Source organism: Apodemus sylvaticus, chromosome 5 (assembly GCF_947179515.1).
Source record: "Apodemus sylvaticus chromosome 5, mApoSyl1.1, whole genome shotgun sequence".
Classification (NCBI taxonomy): Eukaryota; Metazoa; Chordata; class Mammalia; order Rodentia; family Muridae; genus Apodemus; species Apodemus sylvaticus.
The window spans coordinates 24,520,676-24,547,413 of NC_067476.1; the positions used below are offsets into that span (position 1 = coordinate 24,520,676).

General features: G+C 36.4%; 1 protein-coding gene across 5 annotated transcripts in view; it reads right to left on the reverse strand.

Moving 5' to 3' along the window:
* Gtdc1 (glycosyltransferase like domain containing 1) overlaps positions 1-26,738 on the reverse strand; it is a 390,109-nt gene that overhangs the window by 240,999 nt on the left and 122,372 nt on the right. For 3 of the 5 annotated variants that reach the window (XM_052182443.1, XM_052182440.1, XM_052182439.1), the window contains one exon: positions 2,877-3,076. In XM_052182443.1, the coding sequence (XP_052038403.1) occupies positions 2,877-3,055 (179 nt within the window). In that variant the 5' untranslated portion in view covers positions 3,056-3,076. Of the gene's footprint in view, positions 1-2,876; positions 3,077-4,727; positions 4,823-9,350; positions 9,450-26,738 lie in introns of those variants that run through there. The other 2 variants (XM_052182441.1, XM_052182438.1) reach the window with 2 other exon arrangements.

Consider the following 26,738-nt stretch of genomic DNA (forward strand, 5'->3'; position numbering starts at 1 on the left):
TAGCAGTATATACTGTGAAGTTACAGTTTCCAAGGAGTTAAAACATTATAGTGTAATTTTAAGTAAATGTTTTTAATATCTTGCTTATTTTAAAATAAAGTATTACAGGTAAGATTCTACACCTAGGTGTTGATTCTTATCAATGTAGGATATTATTTATAATAGTCTCTGTTTTAAAGACCTCTATTGTAAATCTGCTGTTTTCAATATTTAAAAATTGAAAATCACATTTTAAAAACAAATGGGTTTTTAATTTACCATTACAGAAAGGAGAAAAAGCATTATTTTAAATAAATTGAATAAAAGAGTAAGAATCTCCCAATGAATGCAAAATACAATAATTTTACTATATAAGTATCTTTTGATTTTTACATAATATTGAAGCTTTTAGAGCAACTTTAGGGTACTTCTACTCTATTTTTATATGGTGAATTTCTTCATCACCATTAGTCTTTATACCATAGAATGAATACATTTAGGAAATATAAGACTTTATTTTCAACTTCTGCTTTTTGAGAAAGCCTTTTCTTCTCTTGCCTAAGGTTTTAGTCAAAGAAAATATGTCTCCATTTGCTCTTGAAGGATTTACTCAGATCTGAATGAGTCTCTTGTGTACTCTGAAGCTACAGACCCTCCCACTTTCCATTTACCCTTCCTTTGTCAAATCTACTGAATGTTGCTTACAGTTCAAGTTGGTCAACCTCTGTTACCACAACAAATGAAATTTAAGTAAATTTCTTCTGGAATGTTTTCTATGAAAGGATGTATTCACTTTTTATATTATATTATTAAAGAAAAGAGCTGCTTCATGCTTAAAAGTTTGACTTTAGTTGTGATGTGCAGGACAAGAGTGAGGACTGAAGACTAGAATCATCACAAGAGGCTCATGAGAGATTGACAGGGTCCAGATGAGAGTTTCAATTTGCACAGTATAGTGACATAGTTTCCTAAAACACCCTTTATCTCTGAAATTATCTCAGTGCTTTGTAAAGTCCAACTGATTCTCTGTGTTTACTCAATAACAAGAAATATTAAGGATTTCCAATAAAAAGGATCTAGAAAATGGATTAACTGTTTCTGAAGCACAGTCTAATTTCATAAAGGCAACTAGATAAATAACTGGTGACATTTTGGGATATACACAGGGAGATGGAAGCACATCAGCTGGAGTTAGCATGGGAATAATAAATGGTCAGGGGAGAACTGTATATACAAAGTATATAATGTCTTTCAGATAAAATGTCATAATGAAACCTAGTCAAATAAGATGTTACAATGCCTAAAAAGTATACTACAGATAAAAGGGACAACCAGTGTTCCTTCCCTCTCTGTCATCATTCTTCTTATCTTCTTATTCTTTATTTCTCTGCAAAGGTATTAACATCTCTCATTATAATTATAGTTTTGTCTATTTTCAAAACTATCATTCATTTTGTCTTTTTTAACATATAGATAAAAAACATGAACTACTAATGTTACTATGTTACTAATGTAGTAACATAGTATTTTAATACAAGTTTCATGTGCTGTTTTATTAGTTACTTTTCCAATCACTGTGACCAAATGCTTGACAGAAGTCAACTTCAGAAAGGAAGGGTTCCTTTGGATTCCCAGTTCACAGAACAGGCTGGCATGGCCAAGCCTAGGAGCTGTGTTGGGTCCACGATGCTGAACAGGAACCGAGAGACGGAGCATCAGCATCTTTCTTGGCTTTCCCTCTCTCCATTTTTATTTACTCTGGGTCCCTATCACAGTGCTTGATGCCACCCTTGTTCAGGATGAGTCGTCCTTCCTCAATTAAACCTGTCTTGAAATATCTAAAAGTGTGCCTTGTTAGTACTGTTAATCTTTCTTCATCGAACAAAGTTGGGAATGAAAATTATGTTTCATGATCTTAAAAGTTTATTGCAGGAGCTTTTGGGGATCCTGCTTGGGTTCAATAATAAAGGCATGGCAGCAAATGTACAGTATAAGCAGTCCCACATCCCCGCATCTAGCTCCACCCGGCCCCTCTGCCCTGCCCATCTTCTGCTTCTGTCCCCCAGCCCAGCAGTTCGCGCTGTCCTCTATCAAAAGCTGCATTCTTTTCTCATATTAAAAAACTACTAGAATAGTGGGAAAAGTAACCAGCTTACTTTACATAAGTGAAAAATTTTCATATCCTTAAAAACCAAACACAGAACTTAATAGCTTTAAGAAATGGCTATTCTTGTGTCTAAGATGCTTACTATAATCATGTTTGAGAATCTGAATTTTTACAGACAATATATGATTTTCATGTACAAACTAACTTACTTTCTAAATCCCTCAAGTTAGTGCTAGCAAGAACATACATTTAAATCACAAGCTTCTGTCTTTCTTACAGCTGGTTCACTGTGAAAGCAGCAGGTGGGTCTGCTACCAGGAACTAAGATACACACTACTGCTTGTAAAACACCCTTTCCCCAACAACCTATGCTTGCTTCAGTTCTACTCATATCACCCAGGTAATCCTCATCACAACTGACCCAATGCAATCCTGCAGTGAGGAGTGCAGACAAGTAAGAACATCAGATATGGGAGCCACTATCAGACACCTTTCCACTACGTCACAATCAGGAAGACTATAGGAAACAGGGTAATGGAGGAAGGAGGGTATAATCACAATATACTGCATACATATACTAAATTGTCAAATATAAAAAAGAAAACAAACAACATCAAAGGTGTTCTAGATTACCTGTTTTCCTCCTAAAAATGCAATCAGTACTTCCTTTTCAAATTTTTCTACATCTTATAAAGTTCTTTCTTTACAGTCCAGGGAGAAATTCCAGAAGGCATGGATCAGGAGAGAACACCCTGACGGTAGTTTAGGAGCAAAGCAAAGCCTCTGTTACCTGTAGTGCTCACTGGGGGCTATGCTCTGGGAGAAGTGCAGGGCTGCTGTGCGTGCTCTCCAGTGCCACTTCTTTGCAGGAAGAGTGTACAGCACACAGTCCTCCAATTCCTCTTGGAGCAGCTCGACCAGCTGTCGATGGGAGCCGCCATAAAATGCCTCAATGATGACAATACTCATTGGCTTGTTCACACCTTCAGACTGAAGAAAATAAATAAATTTTATTTATATATGCATATACATATATACACATATATTAAAAACTGAGAAAGCACAAACATTTTGATATATGTAATTTTAAAAAAATTAATCATCCTCGAGGCTTGAAAGACAGCTCAGTCATTAAAAGCTTACAACCAAAAGGACAAAAGTATGTACCCTATTTAAAAAAACTAAACACTTACTTATGGGCTGAAATCATGAATGAATAAATATAATTACAGTAATTATGTTAATAAGAAATAGACACTTTATTTTTATTAATTTTGTCTTCTTTGGTCCTAGGATTATTTTGACTATGACTCTTAATTTGCTGTCCTACCCAGAAGCATAGACTTCTTTCCCATGAGGGGAGAGACCCTTACAGGCTAGTTCAGTGCTCAGCATGACTCAGTGATCTTTGATCCTATTTGATCATAACTTTTATAGTCTTTGAACTTGTTACAGTTCAAAGTTGAATTTTTTATTTTACATTTTTAAAATAGGATCTCATAACATAGAAATGTCTGGCCTTGAAGTCATGATGCCCCAGACTCAGCCTCATTTTTAAGGTTCTTTCCTGTCCATAAACTCTATTATCACTTTTCCCAATAAGTCTATATATAATACAAAGTACATTTGTATCAAAAAGTCAAATTTCTAGCATTAAAAACATTAGGATATAGTTTTCTGAGCCATAGTATACATACATTGATTAATTAATCTACCACTGTGTAATTTCAATATTCTACCCTCTTTGGGAAGACCAAAAATTTGTGATAAAGGTATTATATCTGTAAGTCAGGAAGGTTTCTACTCCTTTTTTTAAACCATTAGGAGAATCAACTAATAATGGCAGAGTTCTTAAGCTATGGTAAAATTCCATTCAAAAAGAGTGGTTATCAAGCAACTTTTCACTTTAATAATATTTGTTAATATATAAAATAAAATAAAAATATGTATAAATATTGAAACTATATACATTTTAAATTATATGTATTTTTCTATGATAAAGGGGGAACATCAATCAGTACATGGATGCTATATTGTTAGAAAAAATATTCCAGGTGTCTAAATTTTTTTTATGAAGTAAATAATACTCATTAAATAGTATATAGCTTTTTAAAATAATGTTACATGAATCCATAATCTCAATGACTCAATAATGTTCTTTACTGATAAAATTGCTTAATTTTGTTCAAAGGAAGGCCTACATAATGTGTACTTCAAAGCAAAAGTATGTTTCTCAAATTGATAGCTAAACTAAAAAAAAAAAAAAATTTATGTGTAGAACTTCCAATGAGAATGTGAAGAGAGCAAAACCTGGTGAGTGTATATGTGTGTGCATCAGGTATGCACACACACATGGAAGTGAAGGGGAGGGGAGGGGGAAAAGATTGATTAATTCACTTACATGCAAAGGAAGATTAAGTTTGACTCTGACACAGACAAATTTGACTCTGTTTACTTTCTAGCTGTATGATATTGGTAAGTTACCTTATGCGGAAAGACTCATCTATAAAATTAAGGTAACAGTCCCAGACTAAGAGGCATGTCATAAAGATAAAACTAGAGTAAAAGGAAAAACAGCAGTTTACCAAAGAATTAGCTCTTTAGCCCACTATCTAACGAGAATCTGTATCAATGAATATACCTGAGTTTTAAATTCAGTAATTTCCAACCAAAGTCTCCTATGAAGGACAGAAAGGAAAGTGAATGTGCAGGTGAGTTTGAAATCGAATCCATTTCTCATCCGTAGCTGGCATTTCAAAGAGAAATTCCGCAACCCAGCAGTTTGGAGGTAAGAAGGAGGCATAGGGCTTAGCTATTCAGACTATGGGGTTCTCCTTCCTGCTTTGCTTTTATAACCAAGCATTCAGCATATTCTCACATAAACTTAGTACTTGGAAGTGATTAATCCTTAAAATGATGTTGACAAAAGCACCCTGAAAATATTTGAAAGACAAAGAAAGGAGTATTAAAGGTTTCAAGTAATACAGGTAAAAAGCAGTTTAAAAATATACTGCTTTCTAGATCTACATCATTTTGCCACATTCTACAATTAATCAAAAGTATGCCACATATTGATTTAACAAATGTTTCATATGAGTTTGAATCCCACAAGTTTATCAGCAAGCCATCAGTCATCCTAGAGATAGGTCAGGTACATGCTGCTAGAGACTCAAACCCAGGGAACAAAGCTAAAAACAAAGCACATGGGAGATCAAAAATAGAAAGAAAAATGAACAAAGATTATAGCCATAGCAATTCCTATCCCTTTAATAGTTCCATAAAAGGAAAGTGTACAGGTTTGAAGCAGCATTTATTTGAACATTTTTCTTGTGACCAATGGGTGTGCCTACATTTGGGATATTTTTCTAGGGAAAATAACTATGTCCTACCATCTCTGAAAACTATACTTAGTGGCTTTGATTCATGGAATTTGTTCTGCTTGTTTTATGGAAACAGACATATCCTGGCAGCACCCACACTACTTCTACTGGAACTTTTGTGGCAAGAAAAAAATGTATTCTTCCCTGTACTCTTCTTGAAGAACAACCTGGAAAAAAGACGATTTCCAACAGATACAAACAAAATAGAGAAACTGATTTTTATATAAAAGATTCAAACCAAATGTCAATAAAGCGCATTAAGGAATGGTTTAAATATTTTCACTGTGCTTTGTTTTTGCTTTAGAAAACACTCCTTGAAATAAGTAAACATGAAGCACAAACCATCTACTTTGCTGGTATAACACTATTTGTAAAATATAAAGGCATGCACTTTTATGCATTTTAATAGCAGTCAGAGAACCCTACAGGTTCTCATCTAATGGAGAGAACCCTCATCTAATGGAGGTTCACAAGCAGGCAGCCTATACAGGCATTTTCAGAGCACTAGCTGGGGCTAGGAAGGAGACAGTAGTAGAAAGTAGCAGTTAAAAAAAGGCCTTTGACTTTAAAGCTCTAATTCTAAATCAAGGACAGGGCCTCTCTGACAGCAGATGGTTAAAATGGCGAGCCTGTGAGAAGATGGTGCCGAGCCTATGTGAGCCTGTGTGTGCGGCCAGGGAGCACTGAGAGGAGCAGGCATGCGACTTGCCTTTGATTTTCCTTTATATTCAATTCAGGTCTATGATCTCAGCCTACAGGATGTTGTGACACTGTCAGGAGTGAGTCTTCCCTCACTTAAACCTCTCTCTGGAAAAACCACACAGACACAGTCAGCAGTGTCCCATGATTATATATCTAGTCTAGGTGACTATAAAGATTAGCGCCCCCCCATTAATTTGACACCCCAACTTTAAATCACAACATTCTACCTCAATATCTAAAGTGTGATATTTTGTCTCATAATTCAAAGTGCATTTAGTCTATCTCTAAAGAATTTGTGAGTTATATACAATTTTACTGCTATTCAAAATTGGAAATATTTTTGAGATTCAAGGCACTCTCTTAAATATCATTCACTCATGAATGTGCACACGCGTGCACACACCATGTACACACACACACACATACACACACACACAGAGAGAGAGAGAGAGAAAGAGAGAGAGAGATTTGATTCTAATGAAAATGACATTCACATTTAATAAATAAACATTCACATTCCTAACAGGAGAAATGAGAGGACAAGAAAGAAAGGCTGTACCAGCACACGCTGAAAACCATCACAGCGAGCACCAAATCCTGTAGCTACAGAGCTGTCCTTAGAGACTCGTGAAAGACCATGAAGCCTCTCCCAGCATTGAGAAGCCCTGCTGCCTGCTTCACATAAAGATTCTTGGTCAGACTCCGTTCTACAGCTTTCCATACTGGATGTCCATGCTGTGTTCTCTAACATCTTGCGGTTTCTGGGGTCACTTGAGTTTCACTTCCATAGCTTCATTCTTATGGACTCAGAGCAGGGGGGTCTGATTCCCACACTGCCTGTCCTCAGTGGCTTTGGGGAACTTTAATTCAAGCTTCTGTGACTCCTTTGCTTTTCCATCTATCTGTCAGAAATACCAGTATCAGATAGGGAGCATTGCCAAGTTCTACTGTCAGCTGGATATGATCCCATTGGACCAAAGATGCAGTGACCCTCTAGAATAAATCTGAGAAAGTAATTCTCTAGGTAGTTAATATCCACAGGAAACCCCTAAGGCAGCATTTCATCCAGGCTCTTCTTCAGATGAATTTGCATTGTCACAGGCTCACTGATGAGTGGGACACTGCCTTCAGGGCACATTTCCTATTGTCTCCAAATATAGTTTGCCAATTCTTTTTAGTGATGTTAATTTCTTTAACAATCACAGCTACTTTCTCCATACCATCCTGGTCTGCAGCTTTGGACTGTGTTTACACTATTTCCTGTAATACTGTACTTTACCACGACTTTCTGTTCTACTTGTTGTTCTTTCTGTTGCAGGACTGGCTAAGGGCAGGAAATGTTAACCCTGACACAGCAAGAATGCTATCTACTGTCTTGACATTTCCTTTGCCCAACAAGCTAGTGAATTACTTTTAAATCCAGCTACCCAATTTCTCAGAACTTCTGAAGAAAGAAACCTGTTTCTAGCCAGAATGTAACACTAAAGCCTCTAACACAGTTCCCAATAAGTCCTTGTTTCTGTCTGAAAGTCCATGAGCTGAGCCTCCGAAATCTGCATTTCTGTCTGGATTTTCTGGTCTTCCAAATTCTCTTTAGAATGGCTCAGGTCTCTTACATCAGTCTAGGAGAGCTCAAACTCTCCCACATTCCACTGACCTCTTAGCACATGGTCAAGCCCATCACAACAACAGGTCAAGTTTTAGGTGGCAGTTTTCTCTAGCAATTATTTTTATCATCATCATGACCAAACAGCTAATAAGAAGCAAGCAAAATGAGGAAGGGTTTACAGTGGAGTGTGAAAAGACTGTCCCTCCAGTCAGGGACCAGAGAAAGGTGCATTCACAGCACGGCTCAATATCTTCCCCATCATGATGTGTATATTTCTTTTTAAACTTCAAACCAAAATAAACACTTCCTTCCTTAAATCTGGTAACAGCTATAAGAAAAAAACTGATATATTTATGTTGGAGAATGAATGCCAGACAATAAATATATAGCTTCTCCATATGACACTCAATATTAAATGGCATAAAGAAAAGAATGCCGGCCACTCCTTGCCTCCCTAAAAGAATGTATAAAATATTTCAGATCAAATGTTTAGCAACTTTTACAGTTTTCTACTTAAATTTAAGAAAGCTTTAATTAAAGAAAATTCATTTATTTAGCATATTTTATTCTCCAGTGACAGCAGTAAAGAAAATCTACTATACCTTTAAAGCTTTTATGAACATTTAATTCATTACCAATATGAATTCATGAAAATGGCTAATTGTTGAACGTTAAATTTTACACATAAAATGAGCCAAAGTAATACAACAAAAAATTTTATCATATAAATGCTATTTCTAAAATTCACCAAAGAATGAACAAATGTATTTAAGAATTACCAGAAATTTACCTGAAACTGAAAAGGAAATTGCGAAGTGAAAACTGCAAAACAATTTCATTCAATTATCTTGGCCAACATGAAAAGCACCATTAACATCATTTCAATTACAACCTAATACTGCATTAACAACAGGGAACAAAAGTAGCTTGAATCTAGTGCTAAGAATATTTTAAATTTTTATTAAAAGTTTTTGCCACTGCACCTGCATCTATTTTAAGCTTGACCTAATTTCTTTCTTCCTTGAGCCATGATCATTTTCAAGGTGAACTACATTTTCTAGTAGTTATGATTTGTTGTAACTGTAAAAATTCTACTGTTGTAGCTGTAAAATTTCTAACAGTAAAGAGAAGGAAAGTTGAGCATGACATTCATTCCCTGAATGAATAAATGTATTGTTAGTTTTTAAAAACTAAAACACATAAGAAACCAGAATTAGTAGTCATATACAATGCAAATACAACTATCAATAATATTCAAAAATTTTCCAAACAAATACCCAGAGATAATTTTAAAATCAAAACAATTGTTATATTAAGATATTCCACAGACACCTAGTTGTAGGAAGATAGTTTAAATAGTTTTAATTCCACATACATGAGAAATTGATTCCACAATTAATCTATACATGGTTTGCCTTAAAACTTAATTGCTGAAAATATATTTTCTATTTGCTTATATACAATATCTGGATAGTTTATCTTTAGAGGAAAAAAAAAAAAAATCACTGATCTCAGGTTTAAGTTACAGAAAATCTAATTTGAGTAGACCTTCCCCAAAAGTTCAGATGTTTACCAGGAGTTTCTTTTCCTGACCCTTTCTCTTCCTTGCTTGATTTTCCACCGAAGGCTCGATCACACTCAGGGTCTATTTTAAAAATAACCTATAGCCCAGCAGAGAAAATAGGGCAGTGCTGAGAAAGGTTACTATGAACTCCCACCCACTTCCCATGATTCGTCAGGGAAACCCCAGTTGTTGAAATATCCCTTAAACAGTAAAAAACAAGAAAAAGATTTCTGCATTGAAACATGCCAGAAATGATTCCATTAACAAAACAAAACACACTAAAGCTGAACATGAATAATAGATTTTGCTAGAAAAATAATGTGATGTATTTAACTGATGTACAAGCTGGGGTAGGGAAGGAGGGGTGGGTACAGAGATTAACAAACTCCAGTAAAAAGTTGTTTTGAATACAGCTATGAATCTACTTTTGTTGATCCTTCTCACTGATCCTTCTTCTTCATACTAGCCCCTCCCATTACAATTTAACCTCTGAAGACTGAAATGTAATTTATATAAAATATAAAATTACTTAGCAATCTAAAAACTATAAGCACTAAAAATAGTCTGCATAAAATTATTGAAAGTTTGGCTAATATGAATGAATCCATTTCCTTGGTATTAGTTTAAATTGCAAATAATGTCTAACAAGAAATTTTATTGCACTATTTGCTTATGATACATACATACCAATATTACTAATATATACCAATTTAATGTATGTACTTAAACAGAAATGACTTCAGGTATAACATTTAAAAGATAGTGCTATATAATATATAAAATATATAATATTTTATATCCCAAGTGTTCTATCATTATTCTTATTTCTTCATATCTGACTTTAGTTCCTATTTAAGGATTTATTAATTAAAATCATTAAGAAGGTATCCTGGGTTATTTGTCACCTTGACACACCTGAGAAGAGAATTTTAATTGAAGAACTGCACATATCTGTGGAGCATTTTCTGGATCGCTAATTGATGTAGATGGGCTGAGCTCACTAAGAGCAGTACCATTCACAGGCAGATGAGCCTGGGCTGGACCAAAGAGGTAGCTGTGCAAGCCAGAGGAAGCAAGCCAGGAAGCATCAATGCTCCCTGGTCTCTCCTTTAAGCTCCTGCCTGGGTTTCCCTCGGTGATGGACCAATAAGTCCTTTCTTCCCTCAAGTTACTTTCAGTCAGTGTTTTATCACAGCAATAGGAAGCAGAATAGAACAGAAATCTTACATGCCTTGCTGTTTGTGAGACAGTTTAAATCTATTTTTTATTTTGTTTTTCCAATTATACATTGCAATGATCTCTTAAGTGCATAGTTTTGCAAACTAACAATTTTATATCCACATGTGATTTTAATTATCTCTTACAAATAAGTTTATTCGTTCTTGATTTGAAATTTAACATTATACTTAAAAACACCATTCCCTTGTTTCATGATTTGAATTAATGAAAAGTCTTGATTATAAGTTTAAAATGCAAACATATACCCTGTAACAAATAATTAAATATATACATATAAAATCTTATTTACTGACATTCTTACAAAGTTATATTCTATGTTAAATAGAAAATTATAATTGTAATTTTTTTTGATGAGAGGTTCCATGGTTTAATTTCACTGATTCTCTTTCAACTATTTGCTACTATTAGTTTCTTGAAATTCAAACGATAAACTTGGCAATATTCTAGAGCTTAGCAGGGTGAAGATAGGCAAATCTCTTTAGCTTACTGGGCAGGCAGCAGAGCCAAGTGGCAAGTGCAGGGTTCAATAAGAGATCCTGGCTCAAGAGATAAGTAAACAGCAGTCCAGATAGTATCCACAGGCATGCACATAAAGCCAAACGAACAAATGGATAAATACAGACAAATAAACTACAATTCACACACACACACACACACACACACACACACAATATTAATAATGAATTAAATCTATTGAATTCAATTTGATGGTATTTTTAAATAGGATATTTATGAATCAAGAAAAAGTTTTACACCAGAAAAATCATGCCATCCCTCAAACTGCTTGTTACACTAGCCTGCTATACAGCATGTTCCCATGATTCTCCATAAACCACAAATAGTCTCTCAAAACTACAAATGTGAGATGGAAGTTATCATATCAGGATAAATTCCAGCACTCTGGACATGGCAGCTTCCTTTCCGGGCCCCTCCACGCCTTATACACAGCTCCATTTGATCCCTCTCCAAACAGTAGCAAACGCCCATGCCCACAGAGCTATTTTCTCTTCTCTTCTCTTCTCTTCTCTTCTCTTCTCTTCTCTTCTCTTCTCTTCTCTTCTCTTCTCTTCTCTTCTCTTCTCTTTAGTTTCATAATTATCTTTCTTCTATCTGCCTTCTCTTTTACACATCATCTTTTACAAAAATTCTGCTCAGGTGGTGGTGGCACATGCCTTTATTCCCAGCACTTGGGAGGCAGAGGCCAGTGAATTTCTAAGTCCGAGGCCAGCCTGGTCTACAGAGTGAGTTCCAGGACATCCAGGGCTACAAAGAGAAACCCCGTCTCGAGGAAAAAAAAAAAAAAACCAAAAAAAAAAAAAAAAAAAAAAACCAAAAAAAAAAAAACCCCTTCTGTTCATGTATCAATAGTTCTATGAAGCCTCTCGCTTCTCTTAAAGACAATTTCCACTGTATTCTGTACTCTCAATAGTATACTTTTTCATTATAATGTCATGCCTTGCTTCGCTGTAAGGCTAGCGATTTCCTGAGGATGGGGACCATGCCATTACTTTGCTAGGATACATCTTAGTATTTGACACAAAACTGGATATTATCAGAATTTTATAGAGTTGAAAAATCAAGGAGACAAAGAAAGTTCACTTCTTCTGCTTTCCAAGTCACATTTCTTTCTTGTATAAATTCTCAGCACCACGTGCCAGCTGAGCCACACTTGCTGCTGGTCATCTCCCATTACCCACAAAGCTTAACTGTTCTTAAATAGCAAGGACATTAGAACATATCTCATTTCAAATACTGATTATACTTTTATTGTTGTTCATAAAAATCAGAACTTATGGGAAAATGTCATATTTCTCTTTCAAGTGAATAGGTACACTGACTTTTGACCTGGGGCTACAAAAGTAGCAATGATTGAAGAAATGGAAGACATGGGATAAGCAACTGAATTCTAAGCTAATGTAAGCCTAGGGGTCTAAGACAATATCTGTAAATTAACATGAATTTAACAATCACCTGAAGATTTTCATTGTTTGATTTATTATCATTATACTTTAATTCTGGAAGCAGAAGCAGGATAAGAAGCCAATTCCATTACCATCAATCTCCAGATCCCATTCCACATTTAATAATTAGACTTTTATTTAATGGGGAAGTAAAAAGGCATTTTTAAATACTTTCTGCTATTATTCATTTTATAAATGTTTGACAAGATGAATAATACAGATACTTTCTCAAGATGGCATTGCTCCAATCGATTTCACCTCTTCCAAACAGACAATAAGTTAGTTCTCATGCAAGAAAATTAGGGAATATGACCCATCCAGATATGGATTGTCAAACAGAAAAATCAACATGTATCACAGAACCATGAATACACAAAATACAATATTACTTAATTAATCTTTCATAAAAGAAGAAATAATATTGGCATGGCAGAGTAAATGAGAGAGCAGAGACTTAAATCTGCATGTTGATCTTATACATAATCACTACAGTCAAATGACATGACCTTAGTGAAAGGTGTATCAAAAAAATTTTTTACCCTTTGGAGTTTCAATATTATATATAAATGTTTAATAGCTTCTATTAATATACTCACACAGCAGTACATGTTATATGTGTTTATGAAATAATATTACCACTATCAAATAATAAATGTCTTTGTCATATTTAGTATTAACAATGCCTCCCAACAGTTAGTTTATAAGTCTGGAACACCATCAGTATAGGATATAGAAAACTGAACACCATATATCTAGGGTGGCAAAAATTAAGTTTTTGCTCTGATCCTCTCTATGTCTTTTGAGAGTTCTACATGATTATCACTCCCCATCTTTAACACTCCAAGAGATATATACAAAAATGTTCTCTACAGAATAAATATGTCATTGGAACAAGTTCCTATGACAGGACAGAAAATAGGCCCAAGACAATGGGTTGGCCATACAGCTATGTTCACAACAGCTGGCCATTACTAGTGCCAAGATCAGACTACCTCCTCACAACAAAGTGCAATGTTTGTACCCAGTGTAACGTGCAAGACACATCTGTGTGAATAATTATATACAGTCAATATTATTCACTAGATACTAAATGCTGTGGGGAAACAAAGGAGATCAGCTTTTCTTAGCACTGTGCACTCAACAGACAGAATGTGTGTCAGACATAAAACACTTTGCAATTTGACAATTTCTCCAAAATTGATACAAAACCTAAGTTACCAACCTCAAATAAATACTTCTTATTATAGTAATCATTACTCAGAGAAAAAACTTAATAACAAAAATCTATCATCATATAACAAGAAGCATGAAATGTCACACTTCAATCCAAAGATAACAATTTGGTTCAAAGGCTAGAAGAAAGATTTACAAACTGTCTCTAGCCACAGGAAGCTGTCTCCCTTAATATCACTCTCTAAGACTATTTAACCCAATGACAGTCAAGAAGGTGTTATAACAGATTCCTCACAGATTCAAACATTCCATCTCTCACAGGAAACCCCTTAAGACAGCTGGTAAGTAGCTCAAAATAGCTACAGGAAATCCCTAAAACTGACCAGATTCACTAGGTTCCCCTTTCCTCAAGAATATATAAACAGAAGAGACTACTGAGAGTCACTCTTAGATAAGGTAAGATGTAAAGAAATCTTTCAAACAAGACAAAGAAAACCGTGAGACCAGATCAGCTGCCTCGAAGAAGCAGAAATCCAGATTAAGCTACCTAGAAGTGATTTAAACCAATCGAGTCACTTGGAAAGAACATTCATCAACTCACTGAGTTTCCTGCAGGCTATGCAGTACCCTCCATGTTTCAAACTTTTGTGAGCTGTAATGCATGCTGGTGTGGGCTTTGGTGTTACAGCTATGTTTGTTTGAATCACTTCAACTATACTGCTAATCCCTCTCACCCATATTCCTGAAAGTAATGCCACTAAAACTCATTGGTTCACCAAGTTGGACTTTGATGTTATTCATGGTTTTGTTTCTCTGAGGTGTGTAAATGTGTCTGTTGCATTTCCCAGGCAAGGTCTTGTCATACAACAAACAGGCTATAACCCTGGGAGTAATCAGTTGGTCTAATCACTAAGCTAAGATTTATTTTTATTGGACAGAATCATTATTTTTATACCCTAGGTTAGGCTTATTAACTATCTTATCTAATACTGGTATCTCAAACCTGAACTCTGAACAGGATAAATTGAAATAGGAACACCAAAAGAGTTTTAATAAAATGACTAACATACTTCTATCCATGTTGGTACTAATCAATCTTACTTTTAAAAAATTAATCTGTGGCTGGGCAGTGGTAGCACATGCCTTTAATCCCAGCACTCAGGAGGCAGAGTAAGACAGATTTCCGAGTTCGAGGTCAGCCTGGTCTACAGAGTGAGTTCCAGGACAGGCAGGGCTACACTGAGAAACCCTGTGTCAAAAAAACAGAAAAATAAAAAACACTACCACCACCAACAACAACAACAAAACTGTATTAACTAAATAAAAAGCTTTCCAAGAGGACAGAGCATATTATATTCTATCAGTTCTGAAACAGAAATAGCAATTGTTATTCTAATGTAGGAACATTTTATTTGAAGTGCAGGAACCTGAGCAAACACAGGCAACATTCCATAGGGAAGTTGAAAGAAATGTCACTGCGTCTAAAGTTCTGGACCTACTTAACTTCCAATGAACAATAATGCAGAAACCATATTACAATCATCCAATTTATCCGAGAGGAAAAGCAAATTGGGAGGGGAAATAAAGGTAAAAATCCTACCATCCCAGGAATCAAGGGCATATCAGATGAACATTTGAAAAAGGAGAAATTTCTACAAAGGATTTCTAGAGACATATACTTAAATGCATCCCTGTCTAAAAAAAAACTTTTAAAGTTTTTAATATTCACTTTGCTTCACTGAAAATCACTATTCCAAAGAAATTAAGTCATATATGAGAAAATATGAGGGGATGGTAGTATTCAATACTTTCCTCTAAGAACTAAATCAATAAAACTATGCTTTTAAAATAGTAATATTCCAATGGATGGAAGCAGGACTCCTGTGGTGGAATTGGTGTAAACTGGAAGAAGCTGAGGAGGAGGGTGGCCCCATGGGAAGACTGGCAGTCTCAACTGACCTGGACCCCCGAAGACCTCTCAGACTGAGTCACTCACCAGGCAGCATACACAAACTGGTCTGAAGCCCCTGACACATTCACAGTGAAGGACTGCCTAGTCTGAGCCTCAGTGAGAAAAGATGTACCTATCTCTTGAGAAACTTGAGGCCCCAGAGAGTAAGGAGGCCTGGCGGGGGCACATCCTCTTGGAGATGGGGGGCAAGGAGGGATATGGGATGGAAAGAGATTGGGGGACAGACCATGAGGGGGATGTAGTCTGGACTGTAAAAAAGGATTAAAGAATAAAAATAAATATAAAAAATATAGTAATATTCCTCTATTCCAAAATTCCACTCAATAAGCTATGAAAGTAGATATGGTAAAGGTACATTTTCTTCTGCTCACCTGCTCAGCATTGTTTTCCATTCATCATATTGTCATAGTATTCTGACTTACACATGGGTTAGTACAGCTACTAACAGGTTAACAAGCTAAGGTCATGTGCCAGAAGTGGTGGCACACACCTTTAATCCCAGCACGCTGGAGGCAGCCAGGTGATCTCTGAGTTCAAACCACTTGGTCTACAGGACTACACAGAGAAACTCCCCCCAGGCACACTCAAGAAAGAAAGAAAGGAGGGAGGTAGAGGGGAGGGGAGGGGAGGGGAGGGAGGGAGAGAGGAAGGAAGGAAGGAAGGAAGGAAGGAAGGAAGGAAGGAAGGAAGAAGGGAGGGAGGGAAGGAGGGAGGGAGGAAGGAGAGAGAGAGAGAGAAAGAGAAAGAAAGAAAGAAAGAAAGAAAGAAAGAGAGAGAGAGAGAGAGAGAGAGAGAAGAAAGAAAGAAAGAAAGAAAGAAAGAAAGAAAGAAAGAAAGAAAGAAAGAAAGAAAGAAAGAAAGAAAGAAAGAAAGAGAGAGACAAGGAAAAAGGGAAAAGAGAAGAAAGGAAAAAGGGAGGGAGGGAGGGAGGAAGAAAGGAAGGGAGGAAAGAAAGAAAAGGAGGACAAAAGGAAAGAGGAAGAAAAGGGAAGGAGGAAGAAAAGGGAAGGAAGAAGATGGAGACATCAATGTCAGGATAACAATATACCATCTAGAAGACCTCAATTCTAAATTAAAAACAAAACAAGCATTTCAGAATGCAGATTAAGCTGCAGAATTGAGTAAATTTATGACTAGTACACGCAGCAATGAAAGCTGAATCACTACTTTAGAATATCACAAGAGGCATACTACTAGTATCACTAATATAAGTGAAAAAGTAAGTCTATTTAAAGACAGTCTAGAAAAATAAACTCAAGACAGTTAAGACTAAAACTCTTCCATAAAGTAAAACTTCAAAGATGTCTCTGCAGAATTCTAGAAAGCCTGTGTTCTGTTTCTACAGAGAAAGCACAGAAGATGTGTCATCTGAAATGCATTTGCACTGAACAGCAGGTAAGGAGTAATGACTCAAAGTTTCCTAAAGGCAGCCAGCATGGCCCTGATCTATTCAGTGGCCTTGTCTGTCACTACTGTTTCTTTACTGACATATAGGCCCAGATATAAATATTTTGTTAAATGAAGCAGAAAAAGTACAACACATACTATTGTTTGTGAATGCCAGACTGCATGTCTTCCTTCCTTATCATCTTCCTTCAGAAAATATTTTTTTTTATTTTGTGAATTGTTTGTTAAAATGAGCAAGATTATTAGGTGTTAGATAATTCCAACATATAACCATATATAACCATGTAGGTAAGACTGAAACTATAAGCCTCTGTTGAATTAAATGATATTCACAGTCAATAAACCACCTAAGCCAGAGAAAGTGTAATTTAAAGCCTAAAATTAACTGCATAATATCCTGTATTTTTTATATTAGCTGCTCTATTGCTCTTGGCAGAATCTTATCACTCTCCTAGTTCGGTGTTCTAATGCCTATTTCTCTTCCATATTTCTAGATTATACTTAGAAATGAATTTAAAATATCAGATAAATTCAACATTTTTCACAATATATGCTTTTTAATAGACTGTTTCTTATAGTAGTGAGAAGCTAATAGTATGCCTCTTGTGATATTTAAGAGTAGTGATTCAGCTTCCATTACTGCATGTACTAGTTATAAATTTACTCAGCTTTAGAGCTTAAACTACATAGTCAAGAGGGTATCATGCTGCCTCTCCTGAGTACTTCTATATTACAAACAAGCACAGGTGATGGCAAGATTTCAACCACCTGCAAAGTAAATAGAAATAATCTGTAACTTAAAAGGTACAATGAATGATGCTACCTAAACTACTGACATATAAGATTACCTATATAATATTCTGTCCTATTCCAACAAAACAAAACAAAAATAACAAAACAAGACAAAACTTGGAAACCAATATAAAGATTTTAACTTTTTATTTAGCAAATCCAATTCTCAATAATAATCTACAAAGTAATGAACAATTCTTATTATAAATTTCTTTCCTGAACAAAAAATAATCAAGAGGGTTGAAATGACAGCTCAACAGTTAACAGCATTTACCTCCTTTCTCAGATGACTAGTGTTCCATTCACAGTGACTACAAGTGCCTGTAACCTGAGTTATGTAGAATTCAATGGCATCTAGCCTCAGCCAATGTTGCATCCACAAGAAAAACATAAAGTCACACAAGCGCGCGCGCACACACACACACACACACACACATACACTTAAAAACTATTCTAAAAAACAAGTCAAAATATTCAAGAATAAGATTTCACAATGAAGTAATTAATGAGAAAATCATATGGTGGTGTAGACAATTGAAAGCAAGCCTATGGAAAGCATATGATGAAATGAGAACATGCCATGAAATCTAGAGCAAGGGTAAAACACACACAGAAGATAAATAATAATCTGTGGTGGGACTACAAGTAATCTTATCCTTCTTTCTGTTTCATTTTTGTTCCTAAATTTAAAGTCACTGAATATGTTTCAATTTCAATAAAATAAAACTATAATTTTTATTAAATTTAGGAAAGACAAATTGCTTGAAATAACAAACTACTTTCCAATGACTAAAGGCTTACTCTCTCTTCCAGGATCTTACAAATAGTTTTTGAAATTATTGTAACTACAGTGTCTTGTGTTCTCATGTTACTTATGTTACCCAAAAATCTGTTTGCAGTGTCTTGCTATTAGGACTAAAGAAAACCCAGTTGGTTTTGACTGGTCAATAAAGTTATCAGCAGTCAACAGCTGAGCAGAAAGACAGAAGCAGGACTTTTAGGGAAGGGCCCGGGGAAGGAGGAAGAGAGGATATTGTCATGAACAGGGTGAAGGAGATGGAACACTCTGGAAAGGTGCAGGAGTGAAAGACAGCTAACATGCATGGGGAAAGCAGCTCCAGGAAGGCTATTGGCGTAGAGTTTTACTGCTGTGAACAGACACCGTGACCAAGTCAAGTCTTATGAGGACAACATTTAACTGGAGTTGACTTACAGGTTCAGAGGTTCAAGCCATTATCATCACGGTGAGTATGGCAGCATCCAGGCAGAGCTAACAGTTCTACATCTTCATCTGAAGGTGGAAGATTTATTATCAAGCAGCTAGGGTGAGGGTCTTAAGCCCACATCCAAGGTGATACACCTACTTCACAAGGCCACACCTCCAAATAGTGCCATTCCCAGGCCCAAGTATATACAACCCATCACAACTACACAGTAGGGTCCAGGGAAATAGGATAAACTATAGATTTACGAAGTATTAACTCAGAAATATCAGAAAGTGTGTGCTAGCCATGTGGACGTAGGGAGTAGACCAACCATTGAGCTGTTTAAGGTTATTGAAATAAGGCTGTGTATTTCAGAAATCCAAACTATTGGGGCAGTAGCAAGAAGCACACATGCAATGGCCAGGAATTATAGGGCAGATTTACTTAATACCATAACATGTAACTATTACTATTATGGAGATATTTACTCTTATTACTCATGAACAAGGGGTTGATGCATCTAATGATGCTCCAGTAGTTGACAAAAGTGTAATTTAATTTACAAATAGTACATATCAGGTTCATGAAATAAAAGTTAATTCTCAATGAATATTTAAGTGCACTTAAATTGTTAACTATAAACAGATCAAGATCATTATACATACATATGTGGAATCTATATGTAGGCAGACTATATTAGGAAATAAAAGTATTGTATTGATAATAATTATGAGTAAGAACACAGGAACCGTAATGTAGAGTCTGGAAAGAAGTCTAAGGAAAATGCTGAAATTAATTTAACCTATAAATAAATACACATGGATCTAAAAAGGTGAGAAAATACTGTATTAAACTGAATAAATTTTTTTTTAAATTTTTTTATTCGATATAATTTAGTTACATTTAAAATGATTTCCCCTTTTCTAGCCCCCCACTCCCCGAAAGTCCCGTAAGCCCCCTTCTCTTCCCCTGTCCTCCCACCCACCCCTTCCCACTTCCCCGTTCTGGTTTTGCCGAATACTGCTTCACTGAGTCTTTCCAGAACCAGGGGCCACTCCTCCTTTCTTCTTGTACCTCATTTGATGTGTGGATTATGTTTTGGGTATTCCAGTTTTCTAGGTTAATATCTACTTATTAGTGAGTGCATACCATGATTCACCTTTTGAGTCTGGGTTACCTCACTTAGTATGATGTTCTCTAGCTCCATCCATTTGCCTAAGAATTTCATGAATTCATTGTTTCTAATGGCTGAATAGTATTCCATTGTGTAGATATACCACATTTTTTGCATCCACTCTTCTGTTGAGGGATACCTGGGTTCTTTCCAGCATCTGGCAATTATAAATAGAGCTGCTATGAACATAGTAGAGCATGTATCTTTATTACATGGTGGGGAATCCTCTGGGTATATGCCCAGGAGTGGTATACCAGGATCTTCTGGAAGTGAGGTGCCCAGTTTTCGGAGGAACCGCCAGACTGATCTCCAGAGTGGTTGTACCAATTTGCAACCCCACCAGCAGTGGAAGAGTGTTCCTCTTTCTCCACACCCTCTCCAACACGGGCTGTCTCCTGAATTTTTAATCTTAGCCATTCTGACTGGTGTAAGATGAAATCTCAGGGTTGTTTTGATTTGAATTTCCCTAATGACTAATGAAGTTGAGCATTTTTTAAGATGCTTCTCCGCCATCCGAAGTTCTTCAGGTGAGAATTCTTTGTTTAACTCTGTACCCCATTTTTTAATAGGGTTGTTCGGTTTTCTGGAGTCTAACTTCTTGAGTTCTTTATATATATTGGATATTAGCCCTCTATCTGGTGTAGGATTGGTGAAGATCTTTTCCCAATTTGTTGGTTGCCGATTTGTCCTCTTGATGGTGTCCTTTGCCTTACAGAAACTTTGTAATTTTATGAGGTCCCATTTGTCAATTCTTGATCTTAGAGCATACGCTATTGGTGTTCTGTTCAGAAACTTTCTCCCTGTACCAATGTCCTCAAGGGTCTTCCCCAGTTTCTTTTCTATTAGCTTCAGAGTGTCTGGCTTTATGTGGAGGTCCTTGAACCATTTGGAGTTCAGCTTCGTACAAGGAGACAAGGATGGATCAATTCCCATTCTTCTGCATGCTGACCTCCAGTTGAACCAGCACCATTTGTTGAAAAGGCTGTCTTTTTTCCATTGGATGTTTTCAGCCTCTTTGTTGAGGATCAAGTGGCCATAGGTGTGTGGGTTCATTTCTGGATCTTCAATCCTGTTCTATTGATCCTCCTGCCTGTCACTGTACCAATACCATGCGGTTTTTAACACTATTGCTCTGTAGTATTGCTTGAGGTCAGGGATACTGATTCCCCCAGATTTTCTTTTGTTGCTGAGAATAGTTTTAGCTATCCTGGGTTTTTTGTTGTTCCAGATGAATTTGATAATTGCTCTTTCTAACTCTGTGAGGAATTGAGTTGGGATTTTGATGGGTATTGCATTTAATCTGTATATTGCTTTTGGCAAAATGGCCATTTTAACTATATTGATTCTACTGATCCATGAACATGGAAAGAAGTCTAAGGAAAATGCTGAAATTAATTTAACCTATAAATAAATACACATGGATCTAAAAAGGTGAGAAAATACTGTATTAAACTGAATAAAATTTTAAAGTTTCAAAATACTCATGGGAACAAATATGGAGGCGACGTGTAGGCCAGAACCTGAAGGTGCCCCACCTGGGGATCCATCCCATATACAGTCAACAAAAGCAGACACTTTTGGGGGATGCCAAGAAATGCTTGCTAACAGGAGCCTGATATAGCTGTCTTCTGAAAGGCTCTGCCACTGCCTGACAAATACAGAGGCAGATGCTCACAGCCAATCATTAGACTGAGCATGGGATCCCCGCTAGAGGAGTTATAGAAAGAAAGTAGACCACCCCCCACGCCCCCGCAGAGCTCCTAGAGACTAAACCAGCCAAATAGTACACATGGAGGGACCCATGGCTCAGGCGCATATGTAGCAAAAAATGGCATTATTGGGCATCAATAGGAGAAAGGCCCTTGGACCTGTGTAGGAAAATTCAAGAACAGGGAGGTGGGAGTGGGGGGGACACTCTCATAGAATCAGTGGGAGGAGAGATGGGAGAAGGAGTTTGGGGTGGGGACCAGGAAAGGGGTTAACATTTGAAATGTAAATAAAGAAAATATCCAATAAAAAAAAGTTTCAAGTTTCACACTTAATTTCAAAAGTGCCTAACACTGAAAAAGCAAAGCAATGTTATTACACAATCATGTAGCGTGTTAAATGATAACAAATGAAAGGGATTGAGTGAATATTCAATAAAGATAGTTTTTCAATTTTAAGATTGTCTCTTCTCATAACCACTGAAATTTCCCTATATTAATATACACATAGTAAATTCATATATATATTCAATAAAACATTACCTAGTATCAACTGAGACTTAGCAGACAAGTATTTTAATATAATCTACAAGTTCTGGCATGAACTTTAATTTTTTTAATTAAAATTTAATATTCAAAATGTATATTCTAGTTTTTGAATAAATGGAGTTTTTTTTTCCTGGAACTGATTGGTAAATGATACTATTTTATTTTTTATTGATATATTTTTGATATATATTGATAATTATTGGTATATATTTATATTTCAAATGATTTCCCCTTTTCTGGGTCCATACTCCCAGCAAGTCCCATAAGCCCTCTTCCCTCCCCCGTTCCTCCATCTACCCCTTCCGGCTTCCCTGTTCTGAAATTCCCCTATACTCTTGCACTGAGTCTTTCGAGAACCAGGGGCCACTCCTCCATTCTTTTTGGACATCATTTAATATGTGAATTATGTCTTGGGTATTCAAAGTTTCTAGGCTAATATCCACTTATCAGTGAGTGCATACCATGATTGATCTTTTGAGACTGGGTTGCCTCACTTAGTATGATGTTCTCCAGCTCCATCCATTTGCCTAAGAATTTCATGAATTCATTGTTTCTAATGGCTGAATAGTACTTCACTGTGTAAATATACCACATTTTTTGTATCCATTCCTCCGATGAAGGACACTTGGGTTCTTTCCAGCTTCTGGCTACTACAAATAGGGCTGCTATGAACATAGTGGAGCATGTGTCCTTATTGCATGCTGAAGAATCCTCTGGATATATGCCCAGGAGTGGTATAACCGGGTCCTCAGGAAGTGTCATGCCCAGTTTTCTGAGGAACCTCCAGACTGATTTCCAAAATGGTTGCACCATCTTGCAATCCCACCAGCAGTGGAGGAGTGTTCCTCTTTCTCCACATCCTTGTCAACACCTGCTGTCTCCTGAGTTTTTGACCTTAGCCATTCTGACTGGTGTGAGGTGAAATCTCAGGGTTGTTTTGATTTGCATGTCCCTAATGATTAATGATGTTGAACATTTCTTAGGGTGTTTCTCAGCTCTCCGAAGTTCTTCATGTGAAAATTCTTTGTTTAGCTCCGTACCCCACTTTTTAATGGGGTTATTTGGTTCTCTGGGTTCTACCTTCTTGAGTTCTTTGTATATATTAGATATTAGCCCTCTGTCAGATTTAGGGTTGGTGAAGATCCTTTCCCAATCTGTTGGTTGACGTTTTGTCCTTTTGACAATGTCCTTTGCCTTACAGAAAATTTGTAGTTTTATGAGGTCCCATTTGTCAATTCTTGGTCTTAGAGCATAAGCTATTGGTGTTCTATTCAGGAACTTTTCCCCTGTGCCCATGTCCTCAAGGGTCTTCCACAGTTTCTTTTCTATTAGTTTCAGTGTGTCAGGTTTTATGTGGAGGTCCTTGATCCATTTGGAGTTGAGCTTAGTACAAGGCGATAAGAATGGATCGATTCGCATTCTTCTGCATGCTGACCTCCAATTGAACCAGCACCATTTGTTGAAAAGACTTTTTCCACTGGATGCTTTCAGCTCCTTTGTCGAAGATCAAGTGACCATAGGTGTGTGGGTTCATTACTGGGTCTTCAATCCTATTCCATTGATCTGCTTGCCTGACATTGTAGCAATACCAAGCAGTTTTTATCACTATTGCTCTGTAGTAAAGTTTAAAGTCTGGGTTACTGAATGCCCCTGAAGTTCTTTTACTGTTGAGAATAGTTTTAGCTATCCTGGGTTTTTTGTTATTCCAGATGAATTTGAGAATTGCTCTTTCTAGCTCTATGAAAAACTGGGTTGGGATTTTTATGGGGATAGCATTGAATCTGTAGATTGCCTTTGGCAAGATGGCCATTTTAACTATATTAATCCTGCCAATCCACGAGCATGGAAGATTTTTCCATTTTCTGAGATCTTCGATTTCCTTCTTCAGAGATCTGAAGTTCTTGTCATATAGGTCTTTCACTTGTTTGGTTAGAGTCACCCCAAGATACTTTATGCTGTTTGTAGCTATTGTGAAGGGAGTCATTTCCCTAATTTCTTTCTCAGTCTGCTTATCCTCTGAATATATAAAGGCTACAGATTTGCTTGTGTTGATTTTGTAGCCAGTCACTTTGCTGAAGTTGTTTATCAGCTGTAGGAATTCTCTAGTAGAGTTTTTAGGGTCACTTAAGTATACGTTCATATCATCAGCAAATAGTGATAGTTTGACTTCTTCCTTTCCAATTTGTATCACTTTGACCTCCTTATGTTGTCTAATTGTTCTAGCTAGGACTTCAAGAACTATATTGAAAGATATGGAGAGAGGGGGCAGACTTGTCTAGTCCCTAATTTTAGTGGGATTGCTTCAAGTTTCTCTCCATTTAGTTTAATGTTAGCTACCGGTTTGCTGTATATTGCTTTTACTATGTTTAGATATGGGCCTTGAATTCCTGTCCTTTCCAAGACTTTTAGCATGAAAGGATGCTAAATTTTGTCAAATGCTTTTTCAGCATCTAATGAAATGATCATGTGGTTTTTTTCTTTGAGTTTGTTTATGTAGTGGATAGCATTTATGGATTTCCGTATATTGAACCATCCCTGCATCCCTGGGATGAACCCTACTTGATCATGGTGGATGATCGTTTTGATGTGTTCTTGGATACGGTGGGCAAGAATGTTATTTAGTATTTTTGCATCAATATTCATAAGGGAAATTGGCCTGAAATTCTCTTTTGTACTTGGATCTTTGTGTGGTTTTGGTATCAGCGTAATAGTGGCTTCGAAGAAGGAGTTGGGTAGTGTTCCCTCTGTTTCTATTTGGCTGGAAAGTTTGAAGAGTATTGGTGTTACATCGTCTTTGAAGGTCTGAAAGAATTCTGCACTGAAACCATCTGATCCTGTGGGTTTTTTTGGTCGGAAGCCTATCTATGACCCCTTCTATTTCTTTAGGGGTTATGGGTCTGTTTAGATAGTCTATTTGATCCTGGTTTAATTTTGGTAATTGGTATCTGTCTAAGAAAATGTCCATTTCCTCCAGATTCTCCAGTTGGGTTGAGTACAGGTTTTTGTAGTAGGATCTGATGATTTTTTGAATTTCCTCGGTTTCTGTGGTAATATCTCGGTTTTCATTTCTAATTTCGTTAATTTGGATACTTTCTCTGTGCCCTTTGGTTAGTCTGGCTAAGGATTTATCTATCTTGTTGATTTTTTCAAAGAACCAGCTTTTGGTTTTGTTGATTCTTTGTATGGTTCTCTTGGTTTCTACTTGATTGATTTCAGCCCTGAGTTTGATGATTTCCTGTCTTTTCCTCCTGGGTGAATTAGCTTCTTTTTGTTCCAGGGCTTTCAGCTGTTCTGTTAATCTTCTACTGTATGCTCTCTCAAATTTCTTTTTGGAGGCACTCAAAGCTATGAGTTTTCCTCTTAGCAATGCTTTCATTGTGTCCCATAGATTTGTGTATGTTATGCCTTCATTTTCATTAAATGCTAAGAAATCTTTGATTTCTATCTTTATTTCTTCCTTGACCAAGGTATCATTGAGTATTGTTGAGTTTACATATGTATGTGGGCTTTCTGTTGTTTTTATTGTTATTAAAGACCACTTTTACTCCATAGTGATCTGATAGGAGGCATGGGATTATTTCAATCTTCTTATATTTTTTGAGGTCTGTCTTGTGACCAACTATATGATCTGTTTTGGAGAAGGTACCATGAGGTGCTGAGAAAAAGGTATATTCTTTTGCTTTGGGATGAAAAGTTATATATATATATATGTGTGTGTGTGTGTGTGTGTGTGTGTGTGTGTGTGTGTGTGTGTTAACTCCAATTGGTCCAAAGCTTCAATTAGTTTCACTGTCTCCATGTTTAATTTCTGTTTTCCTGATCGGTCCATTGGTGAGAGTGGAGTGTTGAAGTCACCCACAATTATTGTGTTAGGTGCAATGTGTGCTTTGAGCTTTAGTAAAGTTTCTTTTATTAATGAGGGAACCCTTGTATTTGGGGCATAGATGTTCAGGATTGAGAGTTCTTCTTGTTGGATTTTTCCTTTGACCAGCAAGAAGTGACCTTCCATGTCTCTTTTGATGACATTAGGTTGAAAGTCAATTTTATCTGATATTAGAATGGCAACTCCAGCTTGTTTCCTGGGACCATTTGCTTGTAGAATTGTCTTCCAGCCTTTTACTCTAAGGTAGTTTTTGTCTTTAACACTGAGGTGTGTTTCCTGTATACAGCAAAATGTAGGGTCTTGTTTAAGTAACCAGTCTGTTAGTCAATGTCTTTT